Below are 27,899 nucleotides of genomic sequence, written 5' to 3'. Positions count from 1 at the left end.
TTATCTCCATGTACCAAGCCCGCTACCCAGGTAGTCTGATTACAATCGTGTTACTTAATATAACAGGTAGAGACATTTCAAGCTAAGTTAAAAATTAGAATTGTGATCTCTCACCAGTGCACTACGTCGTATATTATCGATCATTATTAATTAAGACGGTCGTCCCACGGGTCGGTAAAAAATCGACAATAATCCAGTGCTGTAAAGACGCGGGAAATGTTGTGCGATGTATTTTACACTTATTTATTTTTAATATTATTGTAGGGGTTGCAGATTTCTGTAACCGACTTTACGCCAATATCATCTTATCATGTCATGTCAAATGTAATTCAAACTCGCATCGGGTACTTTAATATTATATTGAGGACTAATACCTTAATTTACACTGGAAATTAATGTATTGCTTCGTGTTGTTGGTATTTTGTGCAATAATAAGAGATGACTGAGAGAAGACGGCCGAATAGCGCGGAAACATGTAAAAAAAATAACAAGCGACCGTGAATCAAATCAGTCACCAACTGACAACGAGTTTGTGGATTTTTTTGCTGTACCTATTATTAATAAGCTTGTAGTGATACGCCACTTCTTGATTCGGAAGTCATTCTAGAAGTTTCGGCATTTGCCAAAAAAGCTTCTTGGATTATCTTTTATTTGTTACTGTAGCAACTGGAATGTTCGAGAACGTTTTATTTTTTACCTATATAAGCAACAGCGGGAAGGAAATCGACAGTGCAGTACCAGTAACCTTGTCATCGAGATTATCGAGATAATTATTTGCCTACGTGACGCGTTTTAAAACATTCTCGAACCTTCCTTTTGTAACACATTCTGTTGTATTTTTTTACGTTTATTTATTTTTCGGATATGTTATAATAAACCGCTTCAGACAAATTCAGTAGTTTTTTATAAATATTTAGAATACGAAATATAACTACAAGCTTAAGAATATTTTTAAATCAATTAACCGAAATCAATGTTGTTGGTAAAAATGACAATTACAAGCTATAAATATCGAGTGCCCAATAAAACCTGGTACCGCCCGCTGTATATGAGAAACACATTAAATCGATTCGACTCGCCCCCTAGTACAGACCCGTTTACACTATTCGCAGGCCCCCAATACATATATGGATCGCTGGGTTCTCGGTAAACTGCACTCGATTTTTGTCGATTCTTTACCGACGCGTGGGACGACCGCCTTAAAGTAGCTGAAATCTCCAGCGTTTCCCGGGCTTTACATATAATGTTTCGAAATCAGACATAAACAATAACCTTTCTCTTATTTAGAAGGTCAAGTGTGCTAAATATCATCAATCTCGGAATAAGACAGTAGATTTGTATAAAAATAAAACAAACGCAGCCCGCTCGGTGTAATTGACCACGTGGCCGCCCGCCACATACGTACTTCTTTATATAAATAAATTATTAGATAGATATCAAAAAATTCTGAATGTGAGCTTCTCACATGATCCTGTTGTAAAATATTCACAAAGATAACGAATGTGGTTCTTTATTTATCCATGTTTTTTTTCACTGGGCACATTTTCCCCTTACGCAATAAAGAACGTCAACAATATTTCAGGATTACGTTGCACTATCACTTTACTGGGGAAACTAATCGTGTTTTCTTGAGATTCCAGTCATATTGTTGTTATTTGGAATGACATAATTCCTCGGATATTTTTACAGTATGAGAATAAATCATTTCCAGTGGAACGACAGCCCAGCAGTTGAGTTGCATTTTTCACATTCATCCAAACTGAGTTTGTTTGCGTTTGTTTGTTTTGTCTTGCTGAGACGTAAACAGATGGAGAAGACTATGTTAAAAAATTCCAACTCTGTGGGTGTACAAAGTACTAAGACATAAATCCCACTCCAAGATTTGTTTCACTAAAAGCAAGAAGGAGATTCCTCAAATATTTGCAGTTTTAATGAATTTTAGATTGTTTTGAGGAATTCAATGCAAACCAATAGAATTGCGAGTTCTGCTTGGCAGGAGCGTATATAATAGATAGATAAAAATAGATTTTTGATGGTATAAACCACCTCATTGGGCTGAGCTTGTTGTAGGGTGGCAAAAATTTCATTCTATTTAATATCTCAAAGGAAAAGACAAAAAAAAATAAGGAAATAAATGGGAAAAAATGAAAAATATCAGTATTCTTTTAGCATATTGCTAAAACTTTTTAACTGAACGTAATATAGTTCTATTTTGACATGATCGCTTTTCATTTTGTCTCTCTTTAAATTTGTTCGTGTATTCCGTGTCCTATCAATAATGGATGGTAGTCTTGTTTGATAGTACATTTTTACTCCACTAGAGCACATGAGCAGAAATTTCAAGACTGTGTCATCAACATTACGTGAAGTCTGCTGTTCATAGAACTACTACATAACTGAATAATTCGAGCAAATTATGATTACTACCGCAGCCGTAAGAAATATTCAACTGTAGTTTATCAAGAAAATTTTACACATAAAGATAACGATGTATGAAAATACACTATAATCCTCGGTTTGGTCATTAACTGAGCCGTATTCCAAGGCAGTCATAAAAAATAAGCGGCATCTTCATGTTTATTTAAAGAATTGGGGTCCAATTGGACCGTACGGTCGTAATAACAAATACAATTTTCCACTCGGGACCAAATAATTTTAGGCCAATCCGTGTATTACACAGGTTATAATTGTGAGTGTTTCTAGGGGGGGAAATCTATTTACTTAAATCATTGTGGTTTGATTTAAATGTTTTTCTAGTAATCTTTTAATTGAATTAAAAACCTACCTACATATCTATGTTAAACAAAAAAGTGTTACATGTTTTGTGTAAATAACATCAATATTTATCTACAGACACCTTTTTTGTAGAATCGTACAACTTTAATTAAATGCTGTTCAAATAACAAAATAGTTTCATCTCTTCAAGTCTTGAATTTTTTAATGAAAAGTTATACGAGTAACAAAACTAAGTCAGAATTAATTACCATACTAGCAAGCCACTGCTGATTACATATAAAGTTCCGCAATGAAGCTCACTAGGGTCCGTTCTATTAACTATTTACATAAATGATCTCTGCAACATGAAAGTAGATGGAGATATTTTCAGTTATGCGGACGATATAGTTTTTCTATTCAAATCTAAGGATTGGAATAAGGATTACAATATATCGGAATTAATAATCATGCAAGTGAAAATTTGATTAGACACAAACTTACACTAAACATATCGAAAATAAAATTAACAATTTACAGTATAAATTCCAAAGGAGAGCCAAAAATAATTCACACACCATAAAACACATGAATGCATAGACACCAACATCTTCTGAAAAAACTGAGCAAATAAAATATCTAGTAATCATAATGGACTATAATCAGATGGACACGTCATATAAAATACATCCCAAAATAACTCCTCAAAGCAATAAACATTTTCCTGAACATAACAAACATATTTAAAGTAAAACAAATGAAGACAATATATTACGCAACTTTCTAATCGATTGTAGAATACGGTATAATTGTTTGGGGTTCAGTAAAAAACTCAACTTTCGTTCATACTGAAATTACACATAAAACTGTCATAAAGATAAAACTATTGGTTTAACTTTATTTATACTGGGTTTTTACTGACTATCTCAGAACAATCGAGTTATAAAAACTCAGTCAATACACAAATAGATACAACAATTATAAAAATCTACTCAGACATAGGAAAACATAAAATAACTGACCCACTATTTAACATGTTTGACGTACTAAATATAGCCAAGTATGCATAGAAACACTACTAAAGTACAATATTGACCAAGAAAACTAAATTTCAACAAACACAAACTAACATTAATCGACCAGTTGGAGGAGCGTACATACGAAACATACCGTTGATAGACACAATCTTTGGACAAATATCAGGCAATTAAATCATTCAACGCTCTAACACTCCAGATAAAAAATGAAGGAAACAAAAAAACATTTCACAAACAAAATTATGATTCGGGTCAAAGAACAAAAAAGGCAACATTACTAAAAAATACATCTTAAAATAATGAAAAATATACCTTCACATAATATATAGTAGACATATTATACACAACAGGACCAATAATTATGTACATATTGGTTTGTTTTTATAACTGTCTTAATTATTTTATTTTATTAACTGTACTATAATTTATTTCATTTCTTTATAATTCATTTAAAGTTCTTTAATTTAAAATAATTTCAGTACAGCTCATTTTATGTACATACATTATTTGTTACATAAAATTGAAAAATGGGGGTTCACGTTACCAAATAATATTTAATAACAATGATAAGAGTTTATTCCAGAATATATGCAGGGGTAGTGCAATGCAATACATTCCATATTTTAAGATAAAAGACAAATAATAAGAATACACAGATAGGCAAAAAAAAAGTGGAATAGAAGTGAAAAATGTGTGCAAGCAGCCGTTTATGGAGGATATTTGGACATCTTCCGTCTCCAGAGGGCTATCAAGGGAATTCTTTGCAGGCAAACATGTCAGTGATGATAGTTTTATTTGATTGGCATAGTCTGCGTCATAAGCTTCTCATGTGGTGGCGGAGAACCGCTCTGAAAGAGTGCACTAGTCCCTCTAGGTATACTTCCGTAGCGCTGCAGTATCTCGGAAGGCGGAATAGTTGGCAATAAGCATTATTGTAGGCGACTTTTAGCCTATGCCATTTGGATGCAGTGTAATCTTCATCAGTGTATAAATCTAAGAGTGCTGGAGAAATGCTTCCTCCTTGCCTTACGCCACTTTTCAAATAAAATGGGTCGGAAAACTCGTCAGACCATTTCACCACATTTTTAATGTATAAATAAAAAAAGATTTTAAGAGATAAAAACGATAAAGATATATTTATAAATATTTTCGTTTATATAACTAGAATAGTCAAATCGTTCGTTACAATTACCGAATTCACATTTTTTACTTTGGCCTTGAAGTGAACGTGAAAAGACGGTCTTTGACTGGTGAAGCGAAAAAATTCCCAGAAAATTTTGTTACGTGGAAAAGATATTTAATTTTCAATCGTCGTCCCTGGTTTAAAACAATCCACTAATGATATAATTTTAAATGAAATGAGTTAATAGGTTTTCTAAAAGTACGTTTGCTCAGAAGATTATAGCATTTCTCATTAACCGAGGCGTCCCGGCAAAACTTTTTGCTAGTCTTTAAAACTCCAATCGAAGTTTATCGTTGGATTAAAGTTATTATTTAATTTACCAATGTTCTGGATGAGAATTTAGTAAGGTTGGAACATTAACAGAAAAAAATAATTTTACTTTGGAAGCTGAAAATTCGTTTATAAATGTAATCAAAAAATGAGTATATTCTTTTACGGAACCTTTCAAAATGGCATGGAAGTTATTAGTACTAGTTTTATGAACGGAGAAGACCTTGCGTCCAAAAAAGTGTGTGCCTATTTTTTCTCTTGTCAATGTCAATTTTGTCTTTTCATTTCTTGCTATAGAAATCGCGATGAGTTACAAAACTCATTGTACGACGGGAGTAACTTATAATACATAGGTGGAAGTTAACAGGTACAAGTTTAAAATTGGTATTTGATATCAAAATTATGAGTTTCATATACAAAACAGTACAAAAATTGAAAAGGGGAGGTTCAGTAGAACAAACAAGTTAAAACAAAAAGGAAACAAACAGGGAAATACACATTAGCACAGAGCAAAGGTAGGTATTTACAAGAGGGTTACAAATACGTGGTATAGAAAAGGAGAAATGAGGAAAAAGACAAAATACATCACGACAGGAAATTTGTATTTTCGATTTTAAATGTATTTTTAAAAGCATTTGAATTCTTTAAATGCTTGCTGTTTTTATACATATCTGGAAGAGAGTAATAGAGTGTGTAGGCAATATAGTTAAGCGATTTTATTGCATATTTTGTAGAGTGTGTTAGTGGAAGGCGGATTTTATTGTTATTACGATTATTAAGCTTGTGGATATATTAATTTTTATATAAATATAAATGATATTTATGTAAGATATAGTGGCTTAATGTAAGTAAATGTTTTGTAAATCAAAACGAAAATTTCCTTTGCAAAAGATTTTGCAAATAGGAACTTTGCCTACATTAGTACTTAATTATAAACGATATATTTTATGAAATATTGTTTTATTACAAAATAAGGAATTACCCAAGTTGTGCAGATAAACAACACTATTTCAATGTCAATTCTTTTTTCAAACCTTCTTCAGATAGGTGGGTACGAAAGTGTCAATAAAAAAGTCCAAATAAACACGACGATTTCAAATTTGCAAAAATAAATTTTACAGACAAATGAAATGGAAAACGGTCGAGTTAAATAGAACTTCCCTACGCTCAGTCAATAATTAAATGTTCGTTTGAAACAACTAGCTATTTCTATCAACCACATTATATAAAGTTTCATATTATGTGTCGGTAGGAAATATCATGATGAAAAGGGATTGGTATTATTTGGGGCAGTTTATCTATCTATATAAATAAAAATGTAAGTGTTCGTTTGTTCAAAATCTTAAATCTCTGAAAGCTCTACACTGATTGCTTTGAAATTTTGACACAACGTTTTATTCAAATATGCGTGAGTTTTTATATACCTATATTATAAAGATGTCACCAATGCCAACGACACGTAAACACATGCTTTAAAAAAAGCGCCATTTGTTGGACAAACGTGTAGTTTTTTATAAACAGCGCCACCTGTTGGACGTGAAAGTAACACGCCATATTGTTTATCTATCTGCACATACAGACACAGCCACAGCAAGGAATGGTGGGGTACAGCTAGTTTGAAATAAAAAAAATGTTTTTTTGTATTAATTTATGTTGTAGTATATAAATAATTTACTTCTGGAAATTTTAATAATATTATAGATAATCCCACTAGCATTGCTTCCGAGCAAGAGGCATAACTCCGGCTAGGGACCTTATTGACCATGTGTAGTAGGTTTCAACTTTTCAGGTGTTGATTATCACTGTGTATCTATTTCATCATGTCAACCTTTTAAACTAATTTTACTAGGCACAATAATTTATATTTATAATTTAGTTTTTATAAAACATTGTTTGATAATGTGGGCCTCACTGGGTGCTTTGCTCGTGCTGAGAGATAAAGTTCTCAAAGCAAATTGCAGCAAAAAAATTAAGTATCCATACAGAAACACTTTCTCGCGATCATAAGAAAAGTAATGTCTGAAATTAAAGGAAAAATTTTACTAATTTATTTATTAATTTTTATTTTACCCATTTATACATCCAAGTTTACAAATGTCAAATTTATTATAACTTGCATACATTATTTAATTTTCTTTTGATTAAAATGTATTCTACAATCTAGCTTCAATATATAGATTATTATAGGCTTTATAGTTTTTGGCTTCGCATTATAGTATTTCATTTCTTTGAATAGTAAACTGATTGGTTTATAAGCGTTCTTTTTTTTAAACTAATTTTATTGCACATTTTTGTGTTATGTATGTGTCCTTGTTATATACAATTATGTTTGAAAAGTATTTTGGTCATAGTTTGATTATTATTTTGTGTATAAATATCATCGCGTTCAATGTATTGCTATTCAGATCTTGTCACGAAAGCCATTTCAAGCAATGCTTTCATTCTGGTGGTTGGTCTCTCGCCAAAACGATTTCTGCAGAGAACTGAGATTATTTTCTGCACTGAGATTTATTATTTTAAGTAACCAAAAATTTATAGCGTTAATTTATAGCGTTTGCTCAAAGAAAAGGTGTGTTACTTTACTCTTTCTGATATTTATTATGGTAGTTTTTTTTATGAGAAAAAATAGCATTTAGCACTTAAACTTAAATCTACATCCTGATAATCCGATTCAAAATACAATAATCTATTGAATTTATTTTATATGGTACCTACTTCTTTATGCACATTTAACCATTGTCTCAAACACACTCAAGTAGTGTCCTGAGTCAAAATGTTGATTCACTCGATGTCCCATCATTTTTCTACAACAACCATAACTTCTTCTTCCAGCTATCTTTTGTGACATATATCATGTTACGTAATACAAGTTACCCTACATAAAAAGGATGCTCACTTTAACCCCACTCTACTCACACGCAGTCGGCCGCGGCGTACGTGACGGACCACCCACAGTGTCCACGGTTCTCCACACATCGCTTCCCGCCGCGCCGTCAGTCTAATTTTGACCCCGGTCCCCTCAACAGCGTGGCCGCTCGCGGAACAAATTCAGCAACGCTCGCATTGATTGCCGCGCAAATTATGCATTATTAGAAACAGACGTGATCTTGTTCTAGTTTATAATTAATATCACACACCCAAGTCACAAACATGTGCCGACATCTCCACTCCAGCTTCACCGTCGGAGCCTTGCTTCCGGTAAATTCCAAGTGTGACGCAATAACGATTGACCGTTGCGTACCCCGGAGACGCAGTACATCTACGACTCGACACGCCATGCCGCTACCCATCATCAGAACCTGGAAACCTGTAAGCTTCCGTTACACCTCTTTCTTGTGTTCAAATCATTAATACATGTGAAATCCTCGTTTCATCCGGTCGTTACAGAGAGAGAAGGGAGTAGAGATCCAATTCAACCCTGTGTTTTCTTTAGAAGATGATTAATATACCTTGTGCCTTTTACTCATGTGTTATTATTGTGATGGCCTTTTCCAAACTCCTCACCGACGGACGAACTAATGAATAAAGGAGTTCCTCACCCCTGATTTTATCCGAGTTCTCATCTGCTTACCCTTTCACTGAGCTAGCCAATTTACAACACGGGTTCAAGTCCCGATGGGTTATAACCATATTATAGCACTGAGCTCTGTGTATTATAGCAATCATTATCCTTATACTGGAAGCACACTCCAGTAAAATTGACTCTTTTTCTTAGTTATTCTTGAGGGTACCTTGGGTAAGGATTTGGAAATGAAACACATACTTCCCGAATGTCGTCGGACAACTGACTGTTTGGGCCAGTTTGCTTCCCTATTTATTAAGCAAAACTGTGTACGGTATCCACACGTGTTAACTTTTGAAACGTCTGTAACCAAGTGGGTCTTCCGACGACCCCATGAATTTTTCTGTCTTATGGGCTTTTAAACTATAGAAATTCCAATTATTCAGTCAATCATTAATGGTAACTTATGTATTCGCACAGGAATACTTAAAATACTAAAATCATATGTCAAGTATTTAAACTAAAATAAGGAGGATAGAAATTTTGGATACTACCTACTCCCCCACTTGGCTACGGGATAGTTAATACTGTTAGTTATACTTATCTCTGAAAAGAATGCAAGGGGCACGAGACGAAACAATACATTTTTAAATGCGTCACAGTACCGAAAATTAATTACTTAAGTCCCTCGGTTTGTTGTGCGAGTAATCCAACCTTGCAAAGGCAATATGGCAGGTGTACGCCAGTGTACGGTGATTTTAATCTTATCAAAATGAGTAATCGAGCTAGAACAGTTTCATTCATAACATTTTAGGTAATAAGCCTCTGCCGTCCAATACACTTCTGATACACATTTTACCACACAACCGTCACACTAGAGATTAACGAATAGATGGTTGTGTATCTATTTTAAATAAAAATTATGACACCAATTTAAATTTGAATAAAATTCTGTTCCAGAAAAAAATTACGTATTTTTACCATCACAAGAAACAAGAACACGTCCGCTATACATTTCTATCGGTGTATCTATTCAATTATCCGCTGATAATTTCCATAAATAATAGATTCAAATAATATACATAGTGTAAATAAATAATCGATCCATTAAAACGTGAAATATAAGAATGAACGACATTATGTAAACTTTTCATTGTGTATGTTGTACATGTCACACAAGGTTTCATGTACATACTAACTTGTTAGTACAGATGAAAGTACATTTCATTACGTGGATCCGCTAGCAACATAGTTTCTCTGGCTTGAGGCTAAAGGATATCCTTTTGCAATATATATATATAATATGTGTTGCAAGGCGACAAGCAACCCTTTGTGCTAACAAAATGAAACCTTTTCTTCACCATCTATTTTCTGGTTAATATTGAACTTCTTTAAAATATCATAACACCTTGGAAATGTGTGAAGGAATACACTTATTTTGCCAATATTCAATGTTCTTAAATGCAACAAATATTATAAAACCTTCTGTTGACAACTTCTCAAAATGTTGAAAAAATTTTTCCAGTAAGCGAGGCTCTCAGTATACAATCAATGGAGTGCTAATAGCAAACTGCGTGGAAATGGAAGAGATTGTATTAGAGAAAGAAGACTTCATTCTGTAGAAATGCTGAGGCATAAGTGTAGTAAATTATGTTTGTCTATATTTCAAATGTGGAAAGAACGAAAGGCTAAAGAAAGCGTAGTGAAAAATATTAACACTGGGTGTTCAAAAGCTTAGGAAATGTATAACGGATTAATGGAGAATTAATATATGGCACAAAAATGAAGTCGGAGACGACCGAGGCTGACCAAATAAACATAATTGGTTCATGTCAAGAATCTGAATAATAGAATGGTATATATAACACGATGCATTAATGTAAATGAAGCAAGGAGTGTGCGCCAACACACAAATTTTGATAAATTCTTAGAGTCATTCTATTTTGTGGTGTCGAAAAACTGGGTTGCCTATCCAGTATTTTCAGGAACTAGAACTTCAATTCAATTTATCCCGGCTCTACCGCAGTGCGTATAGCTAATTACACAAGAGTAGTAGATTCTCACCTTTATACGACGTCTTGTTAAGTTTGTTAATATATTTTTTGTAAATTGTTTTAATTTTCTTTGCTTTGAAAATTTATTTTCTTTGAAATCTATGTAAATTCTGTTCACTACGTCAAATATATCAAGATTAACTATACGAACTCCCTTAGCTTTATCAACTCTATTAACTTTGTCATATACGTAACTTTTTTAACTCTTGTTAACTTTGTCAACTCTGTTATATTTGTGAATTAGGTATAATGTATTTTAACTTAAGTGTTGAAACTGGGGAGAAACGTTTACTGTCAAATTACTGCCTTAAAAATCAAAAAGTTGATTACAGCGTATGTTTTTATATACTAATAAATAAATTTAGTTTTATATTATAGCCTAAAGGGATGAGGGGTTAAACGATCCTCGTGCTGGGAAACTCAATTTGGAGGTTGTGCCCGTACACCCCCAACGCTTATCATGAGCCACCACTGTCATAATACGAGCACTTTAAGCCCGCCCAACCAAGTGCTCGCAAAATGAGACCACTCAACAAAAAAAACACACAATTAATGTTTCTAAAAACTACACACTAGTAAAGCTTTCATTTTTTTGCTTGGCTGTACTGCTTTACTCTTTTTCTCGTGTGACTGGGATGACCTTTCTGTTTTTTAAGGGATGTTGATATTGCAGTAAGGGTTGGTGGAAGAAGTAACAGCTTCGTTCATAATATTCAGCGTTATTTATGTGTGAAATCTGACCCCATTGTTTTAATATTACGCCGTTTTCAGAAACCTGTTAAATGAATAAAAATAATAAAGCTCTCCGTTTGAATTTATTGGATAGCGTAATACGAAACTCTTTAGTCCGGCCATGTATAAATATATTATACCTGTATTTCAAAAAGTCGGAAAATCAAAGGACTTTTTGTAAGCGGAGATAGAAGCAATCAAATGAATCCTTTTTCTGAATTATAAGAAATAATGAGGTTAAACATTTCACTTCCACGAATGTTTGAATATTTGAAATTCAATTAATTTGTTAGTATACTTCTATTAAGAGAATTTATAACGAATATATTATTTTACAGATCTGCCAGATACATTAAAAATATTTTTTACCTGGAATTTTATGATATTTTAAAGGTACTAAATTGGATGAATTACAAAAACCAAAAATCTAGGTCTCTTGATTTTGATATTTTGAAAGGTAATTTGAGAAATTTAATACAAAAGGTTCATTTAATTTAATATTTAGTGCAGGACAGCAAGAAATCAATATAGCATTTATGTCAAAATCCTTTTTTTATGAAAGAGTTAATAATTTAATGTTGATAACAAAAACCAATGCGAATATTAAAAATTCTAAAAATAATAATTTGTTCCTGCGATGTTTGAATCGATATTTTTTTAGCAATTTGAGAAGCTAAACAATTAGGTCATTTTATTCTAAAAAGTGACCAAAAAAGTGTTTTATTTCAAAAAAAGATATATTTATAAAGCAGCTACAAAGTTGGTCCCCGGATTATTTCACATCGCTACCTCTCTTATTATGTAAATAACGTTTCGAACATTGTACGAACGTAATTTCAGGAACATAACGCAATAAAAACCCTGCAAGCTTTCAGGAAAAAGCTGGAGAGCTCTTATTTTCGTGTTAACATAATATGCAAAGCCGTAATAAAAACAATCTCGCGGAGTAAAAGTACATAAATTTTAAATGTGTTTCGGGAACGCCAGATTAGCAACTTTTATATGAAAATAGAAATTTGTGTTCCACGTTCAAATAAACCACACAAACGTCAATCATATATGTCAGACATTTAGTAATTAATGTATGAGCAGTTCTATGAAGAAAAACTTTAAGAGAATAATTTTTAAAATCACTGGGGTTTGTGATTTGTCTGTTATTCTGCTTTGTCTGCGAACAAATGAGAAAGATCCGAAGGCTTTTATGTAAACACTCACGGCTGCCCGGAGCCATGAACTTATCTTCGGCTTAGGCAAATGAATATTCGGCTAACAAGAGATCACGAGGAAGCTTTATGGTTAAAACATGCTCTGCTCAAGCCTCGGAACGAATATTGAAAAAATAGGTTTCAGCACGATTATATAAAAAAAAGCTTTTTTTCTTTGAGTAGGAATTTTGCTGTTGGACTTTGTGAAGCGAAAGATAGAAACGAGGTCGAAAGGTGGAATTTATTAATCTGGGTCTTAAAGATGTCTACTTTAAATAAAGAAAGAAATACGAAAGCCATAAATTCATTCTAAGCACTGAACTTCTTACAACGAAGAACGACTTGCTGAAATAAGTTTTTTCATTGATCCACAGATAATTAATTGTTCCTAAGCGTGGGCTTCATTGTAACACCTGGAAATAGGCTCAGAAGCCCATTTTAGTAACTGTGCTTAAGAGAGAGAGAGCAAAATGTATTGTTCTGTCAGCAGTGGTTTGTTAATAGGTTAACTTCCCTCCTTTGTTCAGAGTTCAACAGGAAGATATGATCTGAAGATGATCAGACATTATTTTTACCATCTAGTGCTTCCACTCACTCGAGTTTCAACAAAGTTTTTTTTTTCATTGTGAGAGTTTTTTGATTGTATCTTATGGTTATTTGAAAATGAAATGGGTATCTTATCGCTATCTTACGACATAAATAACCAATCGAACTGAAACTAGTGGCATTGATCTGGGAGTTCGATACAGAAAAAAATCATACAAATAACATGACCGCTTAATGGTTTTTACACTTTTCGAGAGTTTTTTCTGCTTCAAATAATCACGCGTTTCTGCTACATTGTTAGTTTCAACCTCCCAGTTTCATAATCCAACAAGAATTATCACAGGCCGTGTGTTTCAAATAAATATCATCCCACTGAAATGTGTTTTCTGTCTAAAAGTAATCCCGAAAGAAGTAAATATTAATAATCTCTGGTGTTGGTTGTTCAAACCAAACTAAAGGGCAAAGCACGGAAGGTTCTTGTTTAGAATTGCTCTTGAGGATTTCTGACAACTGACAAGAATTAAATGATGTTTTTAATCAGCTTTCTGAGAACAGACTTTTCATTTCAACGAATGAAATTTTACTGTGGTTGTTACTAAAAATTATTCGGTTTTTGAGTCGATACTTTACAGAACCAGTTAATCTGTTTCACAGATACATAAATGCTTGTTAGATATTAGGTTTTTTGTATTCCTTCACGTCGTTGGTAATGGCGCATAACCCATAACAATGCAATACTGCTTTGTTTGTATTGAATTCTTAAATAAATTGCGCGACCTCTACAATTAAAATACATTTTTTTTCTAATTTTAAACTTAAAGCTACAACCTAAAATGGTCAAAGCAGATTTCACTACGCATCAAGTAGTATTGTTGAGCGGCTTCAACAAAGAAGCTTTGCAGTGCAAATATATTGTTTTCTTTTCTTATGGTATTACAATAAGTGTGGCAAAAAACCCGGTCATGTTGGATTGTATTTCCGATGCTCTTGACCTCTTATTAAAATTTCATCAATTAATAAATTTAATAATCTCCTTTTCATGTTCTATTCTGCATGTGTTTTTATTACAGTATGAATGAGTTTTTCAGGCATTTGTTCCACTAATATCACAGGTTAACAAATATCTTTTTGTTTCAGTTCTATCAATGGCTGATCCCTTGGAAGAATCGTTTCCCTCCACAACGCAGAGCTTAGTTATACAAGTCCTTAAAAAGACAGACGAAATTCTCAGCAATTCAACAATCAGAGACTTGGGGGAGATATGCGGTGCAAATTTCACTAGTGGAGCTCAGGAAGAATCGGTAAGAATACAAACTAATAAAAAGAGAACTAAAATATTTATTTGATTAACCCTAGAAGCCTTATCTACGCCTGCGAGGCGTGCACACAATCTTAAATTCTATTTCTCTTCCTAACGATTGAAGTTAGTGTCTCGTGCTCTTTAACCAACCCAGTGGCCGACGGGAGCTAGCCGATGGTACCTGTATCACTAAGGTAAGTCCAGCCATTTTTGAGTTTTTGAGGTATAATACGCCTGCGAGACGTATGTTTAGGCTTTGTGTAACTTTTAACTAAGATTATCTGTTTTTACTTTCGTTAATTTTTCGTCCATTTTATGTTTATTTTGGCATTGTTTCAGATGCCAACATGTCATGGTCTAATATATTAAACAGTAACGACATTTTGAAAATCTTTGAGTAAGAAGATAGTCTTTCTCTGTGAGAATCAGCTTCTGAACATGAGGACAGCCAGTTTGGACGACATTCAAAGCGAATATGAGAATAACTATGTAACTGAAGAGGCTTTCTCTTTACAAGTATCTGCTCCCACTGAAGAAGCAGACTCAAAATTTCAAAAGCTGACCTAGCATCTGATTCTGCTCATGCTTCGAAATCTGCCAACTCAGGGCGAATTTATCGTGTTCCTGAAAATACTCTTAGCGGTAAGAATGGACGCGGGATGTTTAGTCAACAAATAAGGGTCAATCATATCACAAAACTTAAGCTATGAATAAAGTTCGCACCTCTCGAGAACCAGCTCAAATTAAAAATTAAATCTAGTGGGCACTATTCGATCAAATAAGCGGGAAATGCACGAAAAATTGAAGAACTCGAGATATCGACCTGTTGGCAGTTCTACGTTTTGTTTTGATGGCCCTCTGACACTTCTATCGTACAAGCCAAAACCTGCAAATATGGTTTACCTTTTATCTTTTTGTGTTGAAAATGCAATAATTAATAATTCAAGTGGCAAACCAGACACGATTCCAGAACCAAATAAAAGGAGGAGTAGATTCATTTGATCAAATGTGCCTCAATGTCCTGCAGCCGCAAAACTAATAAATGGTCAATGGCTGTTTTATATGGCATCTTAAATATGGCTTTAGTCAATTCTGTTGTAATTTATGGCCACAAAATGATCAAATTAACTCTCAAGCAAAAGAGAATTCATTAAACAACTCAGCACAGATTCGGTCAAGCCTTGGATTCTGACTTGAAGCTCCGACTTAAAAATATAAGCCAAATTCTCGCAAAACCTATTGATTCAGGTAATAAACTTCAAGCAAGAGAACTAAAAAACGTAAAGACTGCGCTTTTTGCTGCTAAAAAAAAGAGAATGTCGAAATTAGTGTGCTGCAAGTGCAAAAAGTTAGTATTTTCTGAGCACAAAGTTGATGTCTGTGTAGATTGCTCTAAGATTATAGCTAGTAATTATAAGCTTGATTACTTATAATGTTTGCTCTAACAATAAGAAAATAATCTTTAAAAAATATATGATTATTTAAAAAAAACATATGTTCAAGTTGACTTTTAAGAAGATGATTTTTTTGTTTAAATATAAGCATAATGTTTTGATTCGTTGTAATAAACACCTGTGATAGTAGTTTTCATTGATAAAACTGTGTTTTATTATTACTTTACATACCAACCTTAACTTTCCATCGAAAAATAGGGCACAAGTAGGTATATTTTGGCCTACTGGCTGTTATTTACATGTGTACGCCTCTGAGACGTATGTTAAGGCTTTATGTACCTATAAAATAGATTAGGCTTCTAGGGTTAAGTACAGCTCTCTGTTAACTATGCAGGCGGTCAAAGGAGAAACTAAAAAACATTCGAACTATTTTTCAAAAACAAAACCAACACTAACGTTATGACTGACCAATTTTGTCAAGCTGCCTGTACTCAAATAATTATGTTATTTACTAGAATACCACTAAAGAGTTTCACCGTAAACGGCCTTTTTAACGGTAATTCTTAATATTTGTTTTGATTGTTTATAAACGAATGGAACTCGGTGAAACGATTGTAAAATATCTGGCAAATTGATAAACGAATGAAACTGGGAGAAACGGTTGCAAGGTATCTGGAAATTTGTTAAGTGAATGGAACTGGAAGAAACGGTTGTAAAGTATCTGGCAATTTGTTAAGAGAATGGAACTGGAAGAAACGGTTGTACAGTATCTGGCAATTTGTTAAGAGAATGGAATTGGAAGAAACAGTTGTAAAATATCTGGCAATTTTTAAGCGAATGGGACTCGGAGAAACGTTTTTAAAATATGTGGCATTGTGAAAATATTAATTTTTCGTGTTACGGTCTTTAGAATATCAAATCTAAATTTTTCTCATTATGTAACACTTTAACCGTAATATACGTAGTGCTGAGTTTAGAGCAATAATATATATTTTTAAAATTACATCTCGTAATAAAATTACACATAACACACATGTGATTCTCGTGTTCTCTCACCTCATCTTCTTCCCATTTCCATGTTGGTTCCTCAGATATTTTGATACTACACAGGAAGAAATCAATTTTTTCATACGCAATAAATTAGGCCTTTTTAAAAAAACATTTATTTAAAAATATTTTATGTTTTTTTTTTTCATAAGATGCAATTACTTTGTGGTTAGACATTATATTTTTTAAAATAAAACAAACACTTTGTATTTAACCACGAATATTTATTATTTTACACATTGACCGGTTTTGCTTCAACCAAGCTTCATCAGGATTAATTTTAGTTATTATTATATGACGGCCGGCATAGTCCAGTGGTAACGCATTGGACTGCCATTCCGAAGGTCGCGGGTTCGAACCCGGCGTGCGCAAATAAATTTTATTTGATTAATTTGTGTTATTTCACAATTAATTAATTAAAAATAATATATGGTATATTTGCGGCACGTTCCAGAGTGGAAGATACTACCAGTATCGCCCTGGTGTAAGACCACCATTCAGAATTGAAACGTTGCTCCAAATGGCTTTAGCCGTGTTTAGTGACTAGATCTGAATAGCCAGGTACTTCCCCACCTTCCTCTTTCCCTTCCCCACTTACCTTCAGCCTCACAACATCCCCCAATTGGGGATGTCATAGTCTCACTGGCTCCAGACGGGAGCAGTTGGGACTCTTGTGAGGTATTCACTATAAAAAAAAAAAAAAAATATCCTGATGAGTTATTATTATATCCTGATGAAGCTTGGTTTAAGCGAAACCGGTCGATGTGTAAAATAATAAATATTCATGGTTAAATACAAAATGTTTTTTTATTTTAAAGAATATTTTATCGATTTGCCTTGGTAATATCATGACGAAACATAGAATTTTCGCTGTACATAATGCAAAAATATTCTGGTTTTCATGAAATTGTTTACATGAAATCATGATAATATATTCATAATCTACTAAATATTTATCGGATAACCTATTAATTCATTCGTAAGGCCTGCAATCCCATTTTTAACCTGAATTACCAATAATTTGAAGAGATTCGTAAAATATTGATTTTTGGCTAAGGGCCCGTTCCCACTACCGTTTTCAAATCGGAGACGGGTCCCGTTTTAAAAACGGATGCCCTAGTGGCTGTAGTGGATGTATGGAGCTGTTCACACTTGTCCGACACGATTTGAAAACGGATCCGACATTTTTTGTCGGATGGCTCGCCTACGCAGCGCGTCCGTTTTCAAATCGTGTCGGAACACGCTCGCTCATAGTGTTGTATGGAGCTGTTCACACTTGTCGTCCAGTCGTTCCGGCAGAGTCCCCGCCAAACCCCGACCCCTCCCCGCCCGCTCCCTGTCGCAAGGAAGCAGGCACGCTGCGTGCTTGTATTTGGTTATTTTGTTAAGTAAATAAATCAAAACTACAATAATATATAAGGAAATAAATCCCGAAAATTTAATACCACTGGTCGAAGAAAGAGTATGGTAATATTTTATCTTTAACCAAATAAAAACAAAACACTTGGTGTACACAACTTTTGTACATCAAAATTTTTATTTTTTTAAGTTTACTTTTTTTAAATTTTAAAGCTTTAATGAGATGCACGGAAGAGCTTATTATTTTAATAAACACATAATAAAAAATATTTGAGTTGTTATTGTTTTCTTACTTTAAAATATCGATAGCCTTTCTTCAGGACAAATGCACTTTCTCAATTTTGTATTTTGATATGTTAAGTTCTCTGAAACTCATTCCAGTAGATGGTTGAAGGAAGTGATAGACATTCTCTTAAGCCATTAAGCGCCCTTGAGGTGATTTTTCATGGTGAAAACGGCGCTATATAAATAATCCAATCATTATTATTCTAAAATAATTAAAGAACTTTAGTTCATCACTTCTCAACTCACCAATTAACACTTGGAAAATTCCTACAGAAAATCATTCGGCTATGATTGGGTGTACCCAAAATTTTCTTTTCACTTTTTTCCTTCTTTTTAATAAGTACAACATGACAACAAGAGCTTCATCGTCGTCCATTGCGCACCATTACTGAAGAATGAGCAAATAACATGTTTTTGTTGAATCGACAATTATTTTTTTTCGTAGAGTATGGTCCGTTTTTAAAACGGTAGTGTGAACAGGGCCATTGGCCATCCGTTTTTAAAACGGGACACGCCTCCGATTTGAAAACGGAAGTGGGAACGGGCCCTAAGGTGTCCATCACGTCAGATGATCTTTCCCGATAACGGACACTGTAGTGCTGTCCTAAACGTCGGCTAAAGAAGGAGGTAGCGCAACACGACATAATACCCCAAAAATAAATCTAATATTATATTTGGATTACATTTTCAAGCCAGCTAATCTGCAACCTTAGGTGGCAGTGTAGGTTTCGTGAGTTTGATGCTGAGCGCATATCAGGTCTTTAAGCTTCTAATGATATATTGAAACTATTTTAAAACTTTCCACTTATTTTTTTACCGTTACTGGCTTCAACTTATTACAGCCATTATAGACCAGTCAGAAGACGGCTATAATAAGTTGAAACGGGTAACGGTCAAAAAATAAATTTAAAAGTTTAACCCTTGGGACCTTCTAAGACCCAAACAGTCCCAAATGCCGTGCGCGCATTATACTCTCCTAAGACCATATTTGTCCCAGAACGACCGCACATTATTAAAATGCATATATCTCTCTTCCTCTCATCTAAAAATTGATTATCTCTTTTATGTCAGAAAGAGAACGAAATAGTGCTTGTTATTGTCTTTGAAAAAATGGAAGCTTGTAGAAGGTTCGATCCGTGCAAATCAACAACGTCTCAAGGGTTAAAATTGTTTCTAAATATCATGGTAATGTATCAGTTAAGTTAGTTTTTTGCATTTTATGACGGGTAGCGCTAGAGTGAGTAAAAATATTTTTGTATATTTTATGGGACACCTTACTAGAGCGCCCCCATAGCACCCCTGTCTGTACAGTGTAAAAGCAGGGGAGCTATGTCGCCACCCGGTTGGGCAGCCTTATGAAGCGGGTTAAGGTAGGGGCTGTAGGAAAGGATTTATTAATGCGGGTCTTCAAGAGGCCCGGATTATATGAAGGAGGAAAAACAGAATTTTAAAGGTGTTATATATATTAAATTAACTGATATCTTTTTTGTCAAATTTATCACTATTATTAAGTTCTTTACTAACCTTTCTAAACCATAAAAGACAGAGTTAATAGCCGCTTTAATATTTTTTTAATGTTTGATCAAAAAATTATTAATGTCGTATTTGGGATATCTAATATTTTCGACTTCTCTAATTTATTAACGTAAAATAAAGAATATAATTTCAACAAACAAATGTCCCAAAAAACCACATGTAAATAAAAATAAAAATAAAAAATAAATTTTAACTCCATTCAAATGTATGAAAGAAAAATAAGGCGCACAACTTATGCCGCTAGTGTAGCATGTTGCCATCAGAATACATGGGAAACGCCAGAAGTTAGAGGTATTATTAATATTATTGGGAATTTGTTATGACTTCACGGGACACTATTACATTTGTTTTACTAATGTTCACTTCGGAAGTTCATGGCTTCGTTATTTTACGATGTATCGAAAAACTAATTTTATTGTCGTTAATTATTTTTTAAATATACAAGATATATATTCATAAAAATGAAATATTTGGAGACGACTTCATTTAATGATTTTTACAAATAAATATACTATTTCAATATGATTATTTCTAAACTAATAAATACCACGACAAACTATTAAGCAAGCGGTCAAAACCTTTATGAATACAATAAAATTTAGACAATCACTTTATAAACATTGTTTTACTAGTATCTACAATGATCCATCGTATGAACATAATAGATTTTCAATGTACACGACGGTAAGGGATTCAAAGTTTCCCCGTTTAGTGGACTACGCTCAATTGCTTTACATACATTTATGGAAGGCAAAACGAGTTCCATGATAATACTAAAGGAATAATTATTCCGAACATTCCTGAAAATTCAATGGGTACAAATAGCCCACTACTTGACAATATCCCAGACGACCGATGTAAAGGTAAATTAAATCAATCTCCAACGGCCGTTACCGATAATGGTTTGACTCGTAGTTTATCTATCGTTTAAAACATGTCTGATGGGATCGAACAATATGCTTGACTTTCAATGCGGTGGCTTCAGTTTGTACCTGTGCTGACCAGGTATCTGTAAAGCCTTAAGAATCAACTCACTCAAGATACGAGTAAAATAATAATATTCTTCTTCTTCTTCAATGGCGCTACAGCCCATTTCGAGCCTTGGCCTCCTTTAACATGAGCCTCCACCGCCCTCTGTCCTCGGCCGTCGTCTTCCAATCTGCAGCATGGAGTAGTCCTCTTGCATCTTTCCTGACATCGTCCTCCCATCTCAGCCTAGGTCTGCCCGCCTTTCGTTTGCCTCCCGAGTGTCCTGTTAGAACCTTCTTTAGTTCACGTATGCTTGGCATTCGGTATTAAATATAAAATATTTTAATTCCGTAATTCATTCTTTTTCCAGTTTTTATTTATTTTAAAACTAAATTTACAAAGGAGACCCTAAACAAAATTACTTAGGGCTTGTGTCATCTTTGGGGATGATGTGTGGGGGCTCTTATGAAGGAAAGAAAAGAGAGGAAGTTCTGAGAAAGAAAAGGGTTATAGGAATGAGAAGTAATTTTGGGGGAAAGTGAGTCCAAAGTTGATAAAAAAAATAATAAAAAATGATAATCACGTCAATATTTATTTTATTTTGTATAACAATTTAACATATGCCATTTTCGTTTTGTCGCCAAAAAGACATATTCGTTTTTATTCGTGAATTCAGCGGCGTTGACGTCACACCTGGCGAAGTTGGTGAGAGCTGTCTTACAAAACATTGGCATTTTCTATGTCATAATCACGTTGGAACCGTTTTTGAATGTGCATTTTAAGATCGGTTTAAAATCAATAAATATGAATGAAAATTTAATATTATACAATGATCAGAATTATAATAATATAATCTTCCACCCATTTTTAACGGTCTTCATTGTTTGTAAAAGTTCCCCATTCAATATTGTTACTTGAATTGGTAAGAGCTTAATTCCCATCCACTCAAAGCCTTTTTTAATTAGGGCTTTCATATTTAGGGCGTAGTCCCACTGACTTCGAGCATTGCTACATTTCTGTGAACAAAATAATATTAGTTGGGTAAAGTCACCATTAACCGGGTAGTTGCCCAATTCCGGATTCACCAATAACTCGAAACTTTTGCTAATTGCACGAACATTTCGATCGGTAAAACATGGATCTTACCATTGGCCATTACGAGGCAAAGATTGACAACCGTCACTCTCACATTAAATTTGTCAAGTGGGAGGCATTTTTGTAAAAAAATCTAATAAATTGTATATCGTGCGTCAGTTTAAGTAATGAATATTTTGATCAAAAAGGGAAGTGTTTTTAGGATTATTATTATTTATTTTTCGGAATAACTTTATTGAGTAAAACCTCAAATTGAAATATTTAAATATTGAAGACAATATTAGTGATTTTTAAACGAAAATCTGAAACAGAAAAATCAGAAAAGGAAACGGTCACATCTGGGACTCGAACCCAGGATTATTATTATTGTCTTCAATATTTAAGGATTATTATTATTTTGAATAATAATCCGTGAAATAAAGTTCACATAACGTGCTTTTTTTTGACATATCTTCGCTCTGTTATATTTCTGTTGCGACTTGTATGCAAGATTCATGCTATGCTTAACACCGGCCACTCGACTTTGCCCAACTTTGGGCACCCGATAATAGGCTTAATTTATTCAAATTCGAATTTCGGAGGAGAGCAAAGGATGAAATGCATTCGATGCAAAAATGAGCTCACATAGAATGTTGTGGTAATGATACCTTTCATTTTATTTGTTGTATTATGGTACCCGATACATCACCAGGTACCTGTTAAATGATATGCATGGTACCCGATATATGGGTAGGCATGATAACTGATATTCGGCCTCTTTTTTTCGAAGACAAAATTTCTTTTTTTACATATTTTTCCTTCTAATTTTGTAAGCCTGGTGGCTAAATTATTTTCATTTTGCATATATGATAAACAACTATTACAGTTGGGCACTCGCATTTTCTAAAAATTCAATCATTTTCTTCATTTTAGGGCTGCTTAAAAAAGTACTCGGTAAATAGCGAGTTTACCGTAATTTCAAACAACTATGATCGTACGTCACAACCACGGTCAAAACACCTACACGCACGAAAACACCTATATTCGTTTTAAACATAAGTTACATCATCTAGTGAACAGTATACATTATACACACATATTAAATGACAGAGCATGGATTTGTAGACATTGTTATGGTCAGTGTGTGTGAAGTAGGTAATACACATAATCTTATCATCTGCAACCAACTTAAACATTCTCGGAATTATTATTATAATTTATAAACTAAATATTTTAACGACTATAAATAGTAACTTACTTAAATCTTCTTAAAATATACTTTGGACTTTAGTTGTATGAAATTACGGTACCAAACCAGTTAATAAAAGTGTCACACACTTCGGATGAGATTTTCTCGTTTGCTCCACTTTCAAGCAATGACGAATAGGTAAAGAGATCCCCTAGCTTCAAGAGGCTTGAAAAATGATGTTTGACCCTATCCTTTTTTGCAGTGCTCGTATTTTCGAGTGGGGTTATTTATAGTCACTGTTACTATCGAATTTAGTGGTTCTTAACATTTTAAAAGTATAAGTTCATTTGCATGTAATGAACATTTTCAATATTTACAATCACCTAGGACGTGTTTATTTCACAGGATATGAACAATTCGTCAAATTTCAAATTTAAGATTCAAGTTTTTTTCTAGTTCTGCTTTTATATCATTATGGGCTAGTTGCTTCACAAAACTGAAATAATAACAACTAGAATAGAACTTTCACTGAATTTCGAAATTAGACCTTGTATGTTCTCAGCATCCTGGAATACAGCTCCATTGTTGGGGTCCCTTTTCAACATAGCTATATCATAGAAATAGAAAAAGTACAAAATAGGTTTATGCGTTACCTATATTTGAGAGAGCAATACTTACTATTCATTTTTGTATCCATCCTTGTTCTTAAGAGGAATGCTCGATTTCAATACCTTAGAAGCACCCCGAAAAATATTTTTGGCAAAAAATTTTAATACTTATATCTTGAACTTCATGTTCAACTTCATCTTAATCCATTTTTATTGAAAGGGTTTAACATATATTTGCCTAACAAGAATACACGTTGGAGATGTCGTTCACTTTTTATACTGTGAAATTGAATTTTATATCAGAACTCGCCAATCAACAGAGCGTTTTAACTGCATAACAAATCTGCATTGACTATCGATATCTTTTTAATGTCACTCACAACTACCAATTTATCAATAGCTTATTATTATCAACTTATCAATAACTTATTATTAGCAACTATCTTTTGACGCAATCCCAAAATAGTAAAATTGCCTCGGGGACCGTTTAAACTTAAATGTATCTCAAATTTGTGATGTTTTCTGTAATTTATTGGTGCATAACCGTTTTATGGAGAAGATGAATAAATCAATATAAATAAAAATTTGTTCAAAATCTTTAATCTCCGGAATATCTTCACCGATTGTTTATACACATATATGCTTTTTTTTTAAATAGTGCCATCTGTTGAACAAAAATGTTGTTTTTTAAAACAGCGCCATCTTTTGGACGTAAAAGAAACACAGGCTATTGTTTCTCTATCTGAACAGAGAGATTGACAAAGCAACGCAAATCAAATAAATAAATAAAAACATTCGTTCCAAATAATGCAGCCTAATGAGTGTCTACGCATAATTAAAAATACATAATAATAGAGATTAATATTTTGATAAAAAAGGTAAGTGTTTTTGGGAAAATTATTATTTTGAATAATAATCCGTGTGATAAAGTTCACATATCGTGCTTTTTTGACATATCTTCGCTCTGTTATTTTTCTGTTGCGACTTGTATGCAAGATTCGTGTGATGCTTAATAACGGGCACCCGACTTTGACCAATTTCGGGTACCCGATAATAGGCTTTTTTTTAACATTAGAATTTGTATACACTATAATACAACTTTTTTTGGTAAAGAGGTATTTCACTTTTACTAGTAAAAATCCTCGAAGTGTTTGTTTTATCTTTATATTGTTCAGTAACGAAGCAGTAATTTTTTCACTCGATTGCCAGATGGCAATTTATACCAATCAGCATTATCAGCAATAACAAAATTTTAATTCCTGTTAAAAAAAGTTATATGATAATTTCGCTATATATAAATAATGATAATGAAAACAACTCGCACAGTTTAGCTAAAGTTTGTTTGCGTTGTTACCTTGTATGCCACTCTACCTTCTACATCAGTTTCGCTGAACATCGGTTATAAACCACTGTTTTAAACGTTTGATTTCTTCCAGAATCCTAATCTCAATCCTCCGTCATCCTTCAAGAGGAATCTGCTAGCTGGTATCTTCCTGGCGTGTATGATTGCTGCAGTACTTTGCGTCGCTTTTGGAGTGGATTCTGTTGAAAGGTAAAATATCAGTGTATTACCTACAATCAATATAACAACAAAATAATTTCAGGCAAGTATATCTGCGGTGTTATTTAATTGGGGGGTATTTCACCATCCTCTCGATAACTATCCACCAAAATAAATAAATTTTCGCAGTAGGTAGAAAACTCGGCTAACTTCTTATAAAATATATCCTTTATTCATAGGATCGAGTACCGAATAGAAAACTCGGACTTTATAAATAAATAAATCTTCAATCTAATAAAGTGCGTTATTCCACGGATAGTGCTTATCAAGAAGATAGTGAAATAAACCTAACACCTGTACAGTGTATTTAAAAATAATATAGTAATTATACGTTTTTGTTCGAAGTTCTCTGCTTGCTACTGATTTTCTAGTCGTGCTGGGCAAATTGTATTAATATTATTCATTATTACTCGTATGTGTAGATGTTTCGCTGAATTTTTTTAACGCTTTTTCCGCTCCAACCAATAATGAAGCTAGGATTCAAATTTTACTGGTTTGAATCTGCGCAGTGTTGCTTTGAGTTGAATCCATCCGCCCACGCCTGAGCAAAAACGTTATCTAATGACAGTTGACAAAAAACCGTACCGAGAAAACAACCGATGTGTCAATTCGATTGTTAGCCGGAGTTATAATTAGTTCAATCTTAAATAAGTGCCTGTGAATTCCTCCACAATACGAAATCTTCCAAAAGAACCATATCATCAAACATCACAACTAACTCTTCCGTAAGTCACATTTGCGAATACCTTTATTTTTGGTTCAGCGAACGAAGCGTTAATTTACATAGGCACATATCTGCCTAGATTATAACCATTATAATCCAACCCATGTGTCGATAGTCTACGCAATTATCACACAGTAGAAGTAAACCTATTAACGATGGTAGAAAAACTTATTGATGGTAAAGAAGTGTATTTGTTTTGTTTGAAATAACCTATCTTCTGTAGAATCTTTTATTCTCACCAAAATTGATTAATATTTTTTTTTATCTAAAATTCCATATGGGCAATTAAAACCGATTTCGTGAGATATGTAAATTCTTCACATGTTACGACTTTAATATTATTTTAAAGATCACTTACGTACAGCAAATAAACATACCATTAATTTGCTTAGTGTGTTTTCAATTATTTTTAAAAATGCACCACTTTTTATGCAGAAGGTACGATATAATATATAAATTATGCTAAAAATAAAAAAAATTAGAGCAATAATGCATGAGTGGAATGGAAACAAACAGAATAGCCAAATATATAATAACTTATTTAATTGTGGTGTAGTAGAAAAATGCTGTACAAAAATTATTAAAGAAAACAAAATGTGTTTTTTTATTTAATTAAAATCAAATTTATTAATACAATTATTAAGTCCTGCAAGTTTTGTTTGGTTTTTTTTAAACCAAAAAATACTTGCAGAACTTAATAATTATATTATTGAATTTGATTTTATTTAAATTAATAAAAGCATAAAGGGAGTTCTACGAATTAAACACAAAAACAATAAATAATTACAAAATGTATTGAAATTTCGTCGATCTCATTACATAAAACTCACTTCCAACGTATCGATGTTTTAGGTATTCCTTCAAGAACAATAAAATAAGTTTTGTGGTTGAGTTTGATTTTTTGGGGAAGTTTTTAAGAGCAAGAAATATAGAAGTGGTTTTGGTATGGATATGAAAATAATATAATTTCGGGAAACGATTAAGTTTAACAACTTTTAGTTGGCGTATTAAATTTGATAGAGTTCGCATAAATATATTTACAGTTGTTGCCGTCAGGAATATTAATGAATTTGAATAATCAAAACGAAAACATAAAAATACTGCTTCAAACATTTTTCCTTCAGTATTGAAGCTGAAACCATCTAAAGGGGGTATTTTATCTGTTATTTTATTTTAGCAACAAAACCAATAAAAAAATTTACTGCCCAGGTAATTTAACATTTTTTACAAGAATAAAGGCTTCATAATATTAAAATTACCGTATTGATTTCATAGCTTTGTTTGTTTTGACATAAACATTAAACGGTAGCCTCTTTATACTTACTGGAATAGAGTATGCGAATAAAGTAAGCGGAACGGCGATAAACTCTATAGTGCGCCAATGTGTTTCTTTACTTCACTGACAACTCTGTAAAATTGCAAAAAATATGCACTATATACAGTCTTACTAATAAACGTATTTAAAATTTTGCTTAACTGAAAAACAACTGTTTACGATACATAATTGGTTCAGTTGTGTAAAATTTAAAACATGTTTATTTAAAGGCTGTTGTTGCATCCGAAACTGCTTATGAATTACAGCTTCAAATGAATATTAAAATGGATTATAATT

General features: G+C 33.1%; 1 protein-coding gene across 2 annotated transcripts in view; it reads left to right on the top strand.

Annotated features, from left to right (window-relative positions):
* LOC149420247 (UNC93-like protein) overlaps window positions 1–27,899 on the top strand; it is a 265,802-nt gene that overhangs the window by 115,085 nt on the left and 122,818 nt on the right. For both annotated transcript variants that reach the window (XR_016302721.1, XM_089636549.1), the window contains exons 5-6: window positions 14,379–14,542; window positions 25,439–25,554. Coding sequence is in view for 1 of the 2 variants with exons in the window: in XM_089636549.1 (XP_089492675.1) it covers window positions 14,379–14,542; window positions 25,439–25,554 (280 nt within the window). In the remaining variant the exon portion in view is untranslated. The remainder of the gene's footprint in view (window positions 1–14,378; window positions 14,543–25,438; window positions 25,555–27,899) is intronic.

Source organism: Hesperophylax consimilis, chromosome 10 (assembly GCF_061612785.1).
Source record: "Hesperophylax consimilis isolate HC1 chromosome 10, BYU_Hcon_1.0, whole genome shotgun sequence".
Taxonomy (NCBI): Eukaryota; Metazoa; Arthropoda; class Insecta; order Trichoptera; family Limnephilidae; genus Hesperophylax; species Hesperophylax consimilis.
This window is presented reverse-complemented; position numbering and strand designations above follow the sequence as displayed.